The 13,733-nt window shown below is 40.7% G+C and overlaps 1 protein-coding gene across 1 annotated transcript; it reads right to left on the bottom strand.

The window, feature by feature from the left end:
- Window positions 1-871: 871 nt before the first annotated feature.
- On the bottom strand, window positions 872-2,969 carry ppp1r17 (protein phosphatase 1 regulatory subunit 17). Its single transcript, XM_037079371.1, has 4 exons — window positions 2,566-2,969; window positions 2,007-2,100; window positions 1,281-1,436; window positions 872-1,020 (listed from the first exon to the last, which is right to left on the bottom strand). The coding sequence occupies exons 2-4, from the start codon at window positions 2,074-2,076 to the stop codon at window positions 950-952; spliced, it is 297 nt and encodes a 98-aa protein (XP_036935266.1). The 5' UTR covers window positions 2,077-2,100; window positions 2,566-2,969; the 3' UTR covers window positions 872-949.
- Window positions 2,970-13,733: the final 10,764 nt, after the last annotated feature.

The raw sequence follows: 13,733 nt of genomic DNA, 5'->3' as shown, positions 1-13,733 counted from the left end.
CGGTCAAGCCAGCCATGGTTCGCGTTTGCTTGGTCAAATCAGCCGCACCTTTTTTCCAGTGCGCAAATGCTCTAATATTTACGGTGATCGTATTGAAACCACTCTATAGAGCTGCTGGTATTGACTGTGGGGCAGACTGCAGTCTCTCAGTCAGACCCATGAAACATAGCTACTTCATTATTCAATGTAATAATCTTAAGGTATCAGTGCTCCGTATATACTCCGTATATGTTCAGCATACAGGTCGGCACCAAACCACAGTTAACGTTTATAAGTATCAGAGAACGTCACAGACGTTATTTTTTGCTCCTCTCTGTTACCCGAACATCCGTACATGTGTGAATGTGTATTGAGGCATTCATTTATAGCACTTTGACGTAGGAGCTTTATAAAGTTCACTGTGTTACTTCACGGAGCTTTGCTGCCCACATTCAATATGGGGTCGACGTCGATGTACGGTCCAGTGCATTGGCGCAACTGGGCAACAGCTTATCTGTGGGCGGCGAAACACAGTGCAAGGCCCAGCAGCTGGACGAGAGGTTTACTTTCGATAAAAACGAAACTTAACCCCCCGTATCCCTTTACATTAGCGCAACTGCGTAGGGATACGGAGGTTCTACGGTTGAGAAAATATAGTGCCAAAAGAAAAGCCGGTCTGACAGCGATGTAAAGCGGTGTGAATTTTCCCTATATAACGTACACTTGAACTGTTATAGATTTTTTAAGGTGAGCCTTGGTTTATTTTGCTTTTTCTCTGGACCACATTCACTGCAGTACACAGCTGAGCATCTGGACTGGAGCAGCTCCCTACTTCTCCAAACTGAGGCTGCGCTGATCGGTATTTACAGAAAGACATTGTGAATATTACATGTTAAGTTAAAGATAGATTTAATGAGAAGGTGAACATAGATACATTTATTGTTAACAAAATAAAAGTTAAGTAAAGGCTTCAGTCTTTCATATCCTTTTCCTCATCTTCTAAGTGGACCACCGACTTCTCCACCTTTAGCTGTCTTACTCCTAGAGAGAAAGAAAACATGTTGTCAGCTTTAAATGGAGTTCAACTTCTTTGTAAAAGAAATGAAGGTGAATGGTAAAACTGAAGAGTGAAAACATCGATCACAATTTACAAAGCTGTTCTTGCTTCAACTAATGTTCAATTTTCAATTGTCACTTGTGTCTAAAGCATAACTTTCATTTTTGAATGCAGAAAATATTCCAATGTTTAACTTTTGTAAAAAATAATCCTGGTCATCTAGGTTTGGGACTGAGCTGCTGACCTGGTATTTGTGGAGGAGAGTTGAGGATGGGTGTGTCTTTTCTGCGAGGTTTCTTCAGCTGATCTTCCCCATGGTCCTCTGAGCACTGAGGATCCTCCTCTTTACCATCCTTCATCTTTGATCTCCCATCCACAAGCTTCTCAGGCAGCTCCTGGTCTGTCACACAGCCAGACAAAATGTTACCAGACTAACTTGTGCACCAACTTCACCACACCTGTCTCCATAGAAACAGACTTGTACAGATGACAGTTCTCTAAAGCAGTGGTTCCAAACCTTTTTTTTTGTATTGTGTACCCCCTAAGCCTTTTTGTCATACCACGAGTACGCCCTCACTCATGAGTGTTGATGATTCTCCAAAAGTGGTCATATGAAACGTTACACAACTTATTATTAAATGAAAATCATTTCATTTCATCTCCTTAATTTGAACTTTTAATTATCCTGCATTTTCTTTTTTTTAACTCAAACATAAAAATAAATAATATGCAAATATGTGATATGAACTAATTGTGACACATATGTACTGTTTTATTAATGGGCTGATGAAATGACTGTGAAGATAACAGCAATGTTAATGTGAGAGACAACCACAGACCTGGTGCCAGGCCTGGTAACATCCTTCCAAAAATTTAAAAGATAATATTAAGTCCTTCACAATTGTTGATGAAAGCTCTTTTGTCAACACCATCACTAATGAAGCTGAAATGAGCAAACCTCTGTGCTTACATTGCATGCTCTCCTGTATCATCAGTCGATGTTCAGGCTCCAGGGTCGACCTCACACAACCAGTTGTCATCTCTGAGGCCCTCTAGGCTTTCAACTAAGATCACATAACACAGACACACACATACACATACATTCATTATTCATTAGGGCACACTAACAAAGGATGGGTTCGGTTGGGGGGCTGCATCACTGAAACATCTGCCTCATATTTAGATTAAGCAGCATCAACACAAGCTCTGCTCAAACCACCACATTCAAATAGAAAACAATCATTGCCTCTTAAGCAAAAAAATAAAAATAAAATTTTGTTACAACATTTTATCAAGTAAGAGCAAGATTTATGGTCCATATCTGACATGCTTTTTCTAATGAGCAAGGATGACTGTCGGCATGGCAAATAAAATGTACCCAAGAAAACCAAGGTGATTAAATTTGGCTGCAATAAACAGGAGAACAGCAAAAAAGAAAAAAAAAAAGAAAAGAGAAAACAAAAGCTTATACAGCGTCAGCTGAAAGAGGAATGAAAATAGACTGATGATACAAAAAAGTGTGTTCTTACCGCAGTGTCAGCAGTGTCAGCAGTGTCTCAACAAACAGAGTGGAGCAGTGTGACTCTCGACAATGAAGATAGGAGGAGGAGCATCCTCTATTCCCTGCATCTGTTATCTTCCACAGACACCCCCTGTCCATCTGGACAAACTGCTGAAGCTAGAATTACAATTTTGACTGAGATAGAGAGGAAGTGACTATTCAACACTCAGCGTAGTTTCCTTAAAATTATAGGTATATGTATGTTTGAAAATATGTAACTTTAGTCATTATCTTTGTTTTTTTTTTGTTTTGTTTTTTTACCATCCCCATTACTATCAGTCAAAAAGCTATTGATATATTGTTGTCCCTATGATTAATGCTCTGCTCTTTTTTTCTGTTTTTCTTTTTCTATTATTTGTTTTTATTATAATTTAATCTTCTCTTTCTTTTTAGTACACAGTGTGTATGTATGTATGTATGTATGTATGTATGTATGCATATGTGTATATAATTTACAATTAGATTACTATTATTACTATTATTATTATTATTATTATTATTATTATTATTATTTAATTATGTTTTTATTATTTCTCTTCTCTCTCTTCCACCTTCTTTTCCCTTTTTGATGAATTATTATGAATATTATTATCTTTCTTTTGGGGGGACTCAGACTGGTTTGGGTTGGGAGGACCAGCTTTCAGAGGACCAGAGGATCTGGCCCCCTTTATACACCCCCTTTCCCATTGAAAACCTGCTCCTCCTCAGACCCAATTGAGCAGCTCCCCCCTGTTGAGGAGGGAGCTGCTCTCCAGAGGTCTCACCACATCATGCCGGCTAACTCCCATGGGTCTGGTCTGGACCTGAAGAGCAAACAAAAGCAGGAAAGGGGATAATGTAAAATAAGGCAATAAATAAGCAAATACGTATTCTATATAATAATAATCATAATAATAATATTAATCAAACTAAAATAAAAGGGGGAAAGATAAATTAAAGTACTCTCATGTCCCAGCTCACTTTGCCTAACCCACACCCAGATCCACTGGTCCCAGAGGGAACAGAAATGTATATATTTGAATGATTTTGAATTTTAATATTACTACTCTTATTGGTATATATCAGAATCAGAAACAGATTACCAAGAAGGATTTTATACCAACGAGGAATTTGTTTTGGATGAGAGGGTGCATTGAAGACAACAAACAATTAACTATATATATATATATATATATATATATATATATATATATATACACACACACACACACACACACACACACACACACACTCAAATGTGTAATGAAACGTATAATCCAACCATCAGTAACTGAGCTGACATTAATGGTTTATCGTGGTCTCGGAATTTCCCGAACTACCGTAAAATACCAATTATACAACAAGTAGTTCCAACCAAGCAATCTGATTGGTCAACAAGACATTAGACCGTGATCAAATCAGCATGACAGCAGGCCTGACTCATTATTCAAAATATTACTCCGCCAAGTCTGTGGCAAGACTGTATCCATCTCCATGGCAACATAGTAACTGTGAGAGCTGGATAAAAAAATAAAAAGTACGGCTTGAAACTCAAACTCCCTGCCGTAAAATGTGCAGAGGAAAACTCGGGAGAAGCAGCCACTAGACGTTTCTCTGTCGACCCCAAGAGAGTGAGAGATAAAATAAAAGAGAGAAAAAGAGAAGCAATAAAACGGAGCTGTCCGAGGATGACAGCAACAGGGTCACGCTGCCTGGTGGAGGGAGGAAGAAGGATAGCCTGAGAGCCTGAGATTCAGTCACTTAACAGACCAGGCAGCAATTTGGGACAGACGTTTAATTAATTCCTCTCAAAAATTCGGGATGAACATGTTTCTCTGGCATCCTGCTGCAGTGTTGTGTCGGTCGGGAACAACACGTTCGAATGAACAAATCTTTTCAGTGAATGGGGTTTTCACTTCATGGACTGATTCGGTCCTTTCTCAGTTCAGTTGAGCTCAGCTGGTGATCATGCAGGCCGGGAGTAGAACTGCCACCACTCACACAGAGAACTGTGAGGACGTGATAGTATACTATGTCCCTTTGCGTGTGCGTGTGTAAAAAGGTGTGAAAATATGTGTATGCATGCGCGTGCACGATTTATGACATGATTTATGACCCTCTGATATATTTTATGGCCCTTTGTTTGTGTGTGTTCCGGGGCTCCTCTCACCACCCCCTCTCATGTGAACTGTATGTCGTGTGGGTGTGGTTGGGGGTATTGTGGCTAATTAGTGTTTCTGAGGTGTTTGACACCTTGATGTCAGACAGGAAAACCTTTCAAGTTTGATTGTGTGTGTGTTCCAGGGGCTCCCCTCAAGCCCCATCTATTGTGAGCCGCTTATCTTGCGTGTGTGTGTGATGTGTTGTATGTGATGTGGCTAATCTGTGTTTCTGAGGTGATTGTCACCTTCATTTCAGAAAGGGGGAAAAACTTCAGACAATGTCAGTGAGGGTCGATGACAGTCAAGTGGTGGATAAGGCCAAATGGCTGGATCGCTCATATGCATCAGACTGTTCTGTGATCACGCATTGTTATGTGGCGGGTGTCGGTGAGTCTCAGTGTATTTTAAACATATACATCAGACCCGGCCCAAAACGATCCCATTTACATGATGGTGAAAAAAAGAAACTTTCCTGAGCTACATGACCCCTAAGTATGTTTGATTACATTTGCTTCTGTAGACACTCTGTCTGTGATATGTGCGTGTGTGTGCGTGTGTGTGTGTGCGTGTGTGAGGTGATTGTTGCCCTTGTGTCAGGCAGGAAAACAGACAATGTCTGTGAGGTTCAAAGACAACCAACTACTGGATAAGACCAAATAAATGATAGTGTTGATAGTGAAAACAATCCCTGCTGATTTAAGTTAAAGTAAGAAGGCGTGTTAGGTATGTATAATCATCATTCCCATTTTCAGTCTTGTCTCGATTCCTTAACCGTGTGGATGTCTATCATTAAAGACCTTCATTAGATTAACCAGCCATAGATGAATCAGGGGGCGGATTTATTTGGACATGTAGCCACGTAGTCCAACCTTTGGGCTAATTCAAGAGTTCTGTGTTTGTATGTATGATAAGTGGCTTTAATAATTGTTTTTAAAAAGTAAATGATATATTTACAAGGTAGTTAACAAATGATTGTGTCATGATGTTTTTACCCAGTGTTTCACAGGCTTAATATGGTCACCATTTCTGCCATGCTAGATGCAGCCCTACATGAGCATTTAAGGCTTATTAAACGCGTATTAATAGATCCTAGCAGTGTTTGGTATCTATGTAAAGCCCTTTTTACATATATACAGTTGTTTTAATTGATTAATTCTGTTTTCATACGTATTACCAGGGCAGAATTGTTAAGTTAAAGAATGTAGTTTAAGTTTTATATAAAATTAACTTGTCTAATGACCCAACCCTTTTGTTAACACCTGGGGGGGGGGGGACTCTATTCGAGTCTGTATATAAGTCTTGGTCACTCGTGGTCATTTCACCCCGGATTTCTTCAGAGCAACAAGGGACCCACTCTGCAGTCATGCCAAACAGCGGACATATCGATCTGGAGGAGGTCAGCGGTGTTGATGGTATGTCGCGCTGTCAAAACCCTAGCGCCGCCGTTGCGGGTGCCCTGCGTAACAAAAGGATGCGTAAAGTGACCGGTTTGACTACCAATGCTACAGCTATCCCAGGGACGGGGTTGGATCTAGAGTATGCAGGTCTAAATGGGTACGTCTACAACGTGAAATATCACGAGGGAATAGTCAAGATGAGTGTTGACTGTCTCTCGGACTCTGGTTCTGGAGTTGATGTAGCGCAGGGAGGGAGTATGTCTGTGAAAGACTGGAAACTATTTCGCTCTGTCATCTGTTCAGACCTTGACCAGCCCGGGTATCCGGAAACGGTTTATGTATCGCAGTTGGTCAGTGCTACAAGTCCAGAGCTTTACCGGTTTGTGGGAGATCGGTTTTTTCATCAGTCAGACGATTTTGTTTTTATCAGTGTTTGTGAAGATAGGGAGAGGTTGATTGCAGCCAGAGGCCGCGAAGAGTGGAAAAATCAGCCTTACCCACTAAATCTTGAGGAACACGATTTGTGGTTCAAAAACATTTTCTTTATCCAGTGGTGTGACTGGCGGGCTCTGCAAAGGATGTTTAGAGAAGTTGATGAGGCGATCAAACGAGACAGAATCATCAATGGCTATGAGAGTATTAGAAAACGCCTTGTTTTTGACAATATATCACCTGGTATCCAAAGTGGTCTCCTGCCTGCCTCGTGTAGACCAAAAATCATCTGACACATCAACTGCTAATAACTAATGGTAGGCATATTATGAATGACTTCTTCTTGTCGCACTATTCGCTGCTACATTTGGTTGTTAATTTCTGATCTATACCTAAACGTGATGTTATTTATTTATTCATGTAATTATTTTATTTTTCAGAGTACAGCCCTTTATCTCCATCCCTTTTACCACTACTCACGCCACCTCCTTACAATCCGACACTGGTTTGGCCATCTTCTTGCTCACCACCATCACCCCCTCAACAAACGCCTCCTGAGCCAACAACTCCTACAGCTGATACTTATACGATGTGTCCCTGGACGGTTTCACCATCTCCACAGCCTCTGGAGCAACCACCTTCTTCTCCTGATGCCCCTACGCTGATGGATCGGACTCCACCATCATCTCCGGGTCTCTACGGCTCACAAGATTTGACAGACAGCCAGAGGGGCAAAACGATGTCTTTTGCCTTCATAGACGGCGTGAAAACCATCATCCTCCACCTCCTAAACGACGTTGTCTACAAGTATTGGGAGGAGATCTGTTACGGATGCCAGATCAATCACCCAAGTCAGAAGCAACACAATATCCCGGACTATTTCTACGAGACCAAGTTTGACCAACTTACAGAGAGACTGTGGACTGATCGATTTATTCCTGCCATTCAAAAATTCTTAACAATTAAGAGAATCTATGTCGACGAGGCAAGAATCCATGGAGCTGCTGAGGCCATACTATATGAACTGAAATCCGTAGTGAGGATCACAGATCAAATCACAAAAATGTATGACACAGAGATTGGCAACGACTACATAAATACAGTACAACTGAGGGTTATTAGTGACTATTGGAAGGGGTAAGATCATTGAGGTGCGATACAACAACAACTCTTTGGTCTTAAAAATGACATGTATAATATTAATTTGTTGTTTCTTTTTAATCATAAGCGATTTCTTCAATGGACGCGTTTGTGTGTCTGTTGTCCCGAAATAAAAAGTCTTTGTAAGAAACACTTCTTGTCTCATCTCTAACATGGATAGCACAATGCACAAGATTTATCATGACCCTGCTAATCCAGGGGGCCTTGCAAGTATTTATAAGCTCCGCAATGCTGTGAGGGATTCCACAGTATCCGATGTGAAAGACTTTTTATTGGGGCAAGATGTCTATACACTTCATGCCAAAGCGGCTAGACATTTTCCCTGGAATAGGGTTTTGGTTAGCGGTGTCGACAAACAGTTCCAAATTGATCTAGTGGATATGAGTGAATATTCTGCTGAAAACGACGGCGTAAAATTTCTGCTAATGTGTATTGATGTGTTCTCTAAATACGCATGGGTCAGATGCCTTAAGAACAAATTAGGTGTTTGTGTTACAAAAGCTTTTGATGACATTCTGAGTGAAGGCCGTATACCTGCAAAACTGCAAACGGATGCTGGCACAGAGTTTTATAATAAACACTTCAAACAGCTATTGGCTCAGTACGAAATACAACATTTTTCAACATCAAACGAAACAAAGGCTAGCGTGGTGGAGCGTTTTAACAGAACCTTCAAGACACGAATGTGGAGGTATCTATCGTCTGTTAATTCACGTCGATATGTGGACGTGATTCAGGACCTGACTGCTGCCTACAACAAATCTCACCACAGACCGATAAAGATGGCCCCTGATGCTGTTAACCCTTTAAGCGCCAAAGTCGCAAATTTGCGACACAGCGCTGTACCCAACAAAACAGCTGTTTTCTCCTAACGGGGGGTTACATGTCGTTCATACTCCTCACCACTAGCTAGCAGACATCTCTTACTTAGACCTTAGCTCATAAAAACGTCATGCTTCAATGCAAAATGTTCGAGGAAGTCCCATGCAAACTGTTGGATGAGAGACCGGAGACAGCGCGCAACGGAGCTATTCTGCTGAAGCGGCAATGGTGGATTTAGAAGTTATTGAGACGAAGTAAACGACAATAGCAAGCAAATAGTTGACACGTAGGGAAGTGATTGAGCTCCCATTCGCTGATTCTGATTCTGAAATGGAAAATCTAACTTTGGGAGATGACGGTCGGGCGATTAGTAAGCTTGCTAGTCGCGGTGCGTCTTTGTATAGCAATGGCGCTGCCGCGCAGAGCGAGGAACATACATAAGCACAAACATACGACCCTTTGCCCAACATAGGTGGGAATGGAAATGATACACGAACTCGTATCAGTAGGGGAGTGAATGGATGTGGTAAAAGTAGCGGTGGTGGTGAGAACAGCGCTGGGACCAGCGTTAGCATTCACTCTTTCTACCGTGACGATCACGTAGCATCCATCCGCGGCAGTGGTGCAGCTGTGCAACACAGCAGTGTTCACGAAGCACAGAGCACACACGAGTCCAGCTCTTCTCACAACACTAGACGGGATAGCAGGGGGAGACGTGGGCTAAGTGTCCATAGAAGGGCTGATGAGTTTCGTAGGGGAAACAGGGGAAGGCAGAACAGGGCTGGACATGATGATGATGATGATGATGATGATGGTAATGGTGGATGGGCTTACTTGAGAGATGAGGAAGTATATCAGGAATGGATAAAGCTCTCTGATGAGCAAATTGGATATCGTGGTGACAGAGCTATAGTTCTTATTCTCTCTGTGTCTTGCCATGAGAGGCTCCACATTCTACAAATACTGCAAACTTTTATCTGGATAGATGGGCACAGATAAGGCCTCTGCAGCTAAAAGATGCCTACTGTTATATAACAATAATGATAATAATAATAATAATAATAATAATAATAATAATAATAATAATGAAGAGAAGAGAAAACAAGAAAAGGGAAAGAAAAAAAGACAAGAAAAAGAAAAAGTGTCCTGGGGGGGTTGTGGTGGGTAAAAAAAAGAAAACGCGTACTGTTTACATGAGTTTTGTGGTGTAGTAATAGTTCTAGTTTACAACTGTTGGCTTAGAATTTACTTTTTCCCTGTTCACTTGATGTGTGGACAACATAACAAATGGATGGAGGGGGTGAATATGATGAAATAAGTTCAACTCTCTTTCAAAATGTCAGGTATTTCATGGAAATGACATAATCCAATATGGGTGCCACCATATGACGTCATAATATGCAAATTAGATGGGGAAATTTACTCCCAAGATAAACTTTAGGTCATTCTCAACATTTGTCTCATTTACACTTTGTCTCTATCTCAAACCATTTTCAAGCCAGAGCCTTCTGAAATTTAGATGTCAAAATCTAGTATTTTTTAAAATAAACCCCGGCACCTAAAGGGTTAACAAACACAATGAGAAGACAGTCTTTTACAATTTATATAAGTTAAAACCGCAGAGATCGGTGACCTTTAAATACAGTTTGGGAGATAAAGTGAGAATTTCAAAACTTCGCGGACTGTTCGGAAAAGGTTACGAACAAACATTTACAGATGAATATTTTACAATAGCCGAACGTCTAGCAAAAGATCCGCCTGTGTACAGACTATTAGACTGCGGGGGTGAGGCCGTGAAAGGTACATTCCATGAGCCAGAGATACAGCTAGTAATTATCGATAAACACAAGACTTTCAAAATAGAAAAAACGTTGTTGAGAAAAAAAATTGGCCGAAAAAACATGGTTCTTGTGAAATGGCTGGGATGGCCTGAGAAATTTAACTCCTGGATTCCTGAAAAAGACATAGTTAATGTGTGATAAAAAGCGTGTTCAAACTGTGACAACCACACATTTGAATGGGTGACCGGGTGTATCAGAGCTATGGAGAAGAATGGCTTTTACATTACCCTCCCCAGTAATGCTTCATCACATATATATCCAAATAATAAGATATGGCATTACCGGACTAAATTAGCTAGACCAATAGTTTTAAACGAGCCGTATGAAGTTGGAGTCATAGAAGTCCAATACCCCCATGTATGGAAGAGTTTCCCGGAAGAGGATGCCGATGTGGACATCTATGATTATAAAACAAAGAAAACTTATACCATATCTCTGGCAGTTGGCTTTTATGACACTATACCTAGAATACTTAAGGAGTTTAACGCAAAATGTATAGTGTCCCCGCCAATCTCACGCATGAGTCTGGTGTACAACAACATCACAAATATTATTATTATTATTTTTCGGGCGCTGAAGGCATGAGGTTGACATTTAAAGGTCGTCTAGCAGTGATGCTGGGTTTCAATCCTTGGGAGGTGGTTGAAATACCTATTACCTTAAATCTCAAGAAACATTACACTGCCCCACACCCTGCCGATATACATGCAGGAATGTATAACATATTTATTTATAGCGATATTGTGAATTATCAACTAGTGGGGGATAGCTATGTGCCACTTCTCCGATGTATAAATGTGTCGGACGAGCCTAGGCGAATGCCCACTCTGACTTATGACAAGCCACACTACACATCGCTCTCCAAATCGGTGGTGGATGTTCTGACTCCTGTCAGTATTTGAGTTATGTTTGGTGGCCCCCTAGTGGCATGTCAGTTATTGCACTTTAAAAGGTCTCACTTGAGGAGTGGCCTATGTATCATACAGACCGTGCTTCACTGCAGAGTGGTTGTTGTCTGAGCCTTGGAGTAGATCCATCATTAAGTATAGCTGATATTAACATATTTAAGTTGAGGCTGATGTTGTAAATGCTAAGTTTAAGGCTCTTTATTTTTTGTTTCATAAGACAGTGCTTGTGATGCTAATGTAAAGAGGGTCATAGCTATTAGCATAGTTCGATTCAGTTATGTGTCAAGCCTAATTCGCATCATATGCCATGTTTATGCGTGAACCGTTATGCCGTTTACTGTCTTTGTGATATTATTCACCTGTGAGGGCATACTGTAAAGAGATATATTCCTTATTTGATATTGTATTGTACTGATTAATAACGTCATATGGAAAGACAAGTGTAACCAGTGTGTTGCATATATTTAATCTGGATTGTAACATTGTGTATATTTCTTTGTATTGCAGTTTTACAAACTAACAGAAGATTTCAGTAAATCGCTCTCAACTTGGAGACACTCCTACTGGGTCTTCTTTGTTCGCTATCTGTCTACGAATACAGCTTACGTATTAGCCAGGACAGAATAGTGGATGATATAGAAATTTCATTAAAAAAGACCAAAACCAGTATATTCCCTTTGCGTTTGGTAAAGTAATCATCAAATTACACTTCAGGCCGGTGAAGCATTTATTCTGACCACTATCTGGAAAAATGACACACACTCCATACACTCGTGATGATGCAAGATATATGTCCTATTATATGAAACAGGCAGGAGGAGAGTTACCAGGCTTTATAGGGGCTAGTACTCAATACGGCAATGGATTAGGAGGGATATTTCGTAGTCTATTTAGGATAGCTTTGCCTTTGCTAAAAAGTGGATTCAGTCTTGCTAAACCCCATTTAAAGACTGCTGCTACAAACATCGCAGGAGACGTTGTATCAAATATCACCAGAAATACACTTTTAAAACACCAGGATGGGAGCGGGCTGATGGTGTACACCAGAAGACCTTTGAAAAGACCTCCTTCCAGACATGGGCGTAGCCGTAGTGTGGTTAAAAAACGTAAAACACCTGTTAAAAAACGCAAAGCAGTTAAAAAGAAGTCAGTCACCACAAGTTATAGAGGGCCGAGCAGATGTTCCAGGACAACGTCGAGAGACATATTCTAGGCTAGAATTCTAAGAAGAATACCGTGGCGCTCATTCATAATCAATCTGAAGAATGTGTGAAGACCGAGCTGAACTGTTCCCTTTACCCAGACATCTATAGAAAAATCGACTTATGTTGAAATCCCTCCTGTTTCGGCAATAACGGACACTGGTCCTCTGGAGTTTTACATATCGGCCAGTGGGGAGGATTATGTAGACCTGAATGAATCATATCTTTATACACATGTGAGGATTACAAATGCCGACGGGACAAATCTAGCAAATGCAGCAGATGTTGGATTTATAAACTATCCAGGATATACCTTATTCTCCCAGGTTGATATAATGTTGGATGACAGGCTTATAACACAGTCTTCCAACACATATCCCTACAGAGGTATAATCGAATGTTTAATTAACTATGGGAAGGACACTCTGGACACACAGTTTAGTGCAGGTTTGTTTTGTAAAGACACCAGCGGCCATATGAATGATGCATCTATAGTACAATGCAGGCTTGGTGGCTAGAGGTGCATATACAGGAGACAGCCGAATTGTAGAGTTAATAGCACCAATACATGCTGATTTGTTTTTTCAAGAAAAACTATTGCTAAATGGTGTTGATATTTCTCTTAAATTTATACGGTCAAAAGATGAATTCTCTCTTATGACTGGTGCAAATACACAGTTTCATGTTAAGATTATGTCTGCCAGCGTATTTGTAAAAAAGGTGTCTGTTGCCCCCACTGTACGATTGGCCCATAGCAGAGCGCTACAGCATACTAATGCTAAATACGCTATAGACAGAGTTGCATTAAAAACGTTCTCCATACCTGCTGGAACTAGAGTGTGCAACCAGGATATAGGTCAGATCCCTAAATTCGTCATCATTGCATTTGTCGACAATGAAGGATATACAGGAAGTTACACTCGTAACCCCTTTAATTTTGAGAACTATGACACAGAGTTTATAAGTCTGTACGCCGATGGACGGTCTTTTCCAGCAAAACCCTTTCAGCCGCTTTTTCAAAGAGGACAGTACACAAGAGAGTATTATCAGCTGATACAAGCCACAGGACGACATCTAAAAGACAGATCAGTGACTATATCGCATCGAGATTTCGGTGCTGGTTATACATTATTTTGTTTCAACCTGGAGCCCGACGAGGGGAGTGCTGGGAATGTATCACTAATTAAAACAGGCAATGTGAGACTGGAAGCCCGATTCAGAGTTCCGCTGCC

This window comes from Acanthopagrus latus, chromosome 19 (genome assembly GCF_904848185.1).
Source record: "Acanthopagrus latus isolate v.2019 chromosome 19, fAcaLat1.1, whole genome shotgun sequence".
Classification (NCBI taxonomy): domain Eukaryota; kingdom Metazoa; phylum Chordata; class Actinopteri; order Spariformes; family Sparidae; genus Acanthopagrus; species Acanthopagrus latus.
Note: the sequence above shows the minus strand (reverse complement) of the source record. Positions and strands in the feature narration are given on the sequence as shown.

Bases quoted from the DNA above. Each gene is read 5' to 3' on its own strand.
- ppp1r17 (XM_037079371.1), bottom strand. From the start codon at position 2,076: ATGACAACTGGTTGTGTGAGGTCGACCCTGGAGCCTGAACATCGACTG. The intron at 1,437-2,006 runs GTAAGCACAGAG...GCTGTGTGACAG, and splicing joins GATACAGGAGAGCATGCAAT to ACCAGGAGCTGCCTGAGAAG. The intron at 1,021-1,280 runs GTCAGCAGCTCA...CTTTCTCTCTAG, and splicing joins CTCTCCTCCACAAATACCAG to GAGTAAGACAGCTAAAGGTG.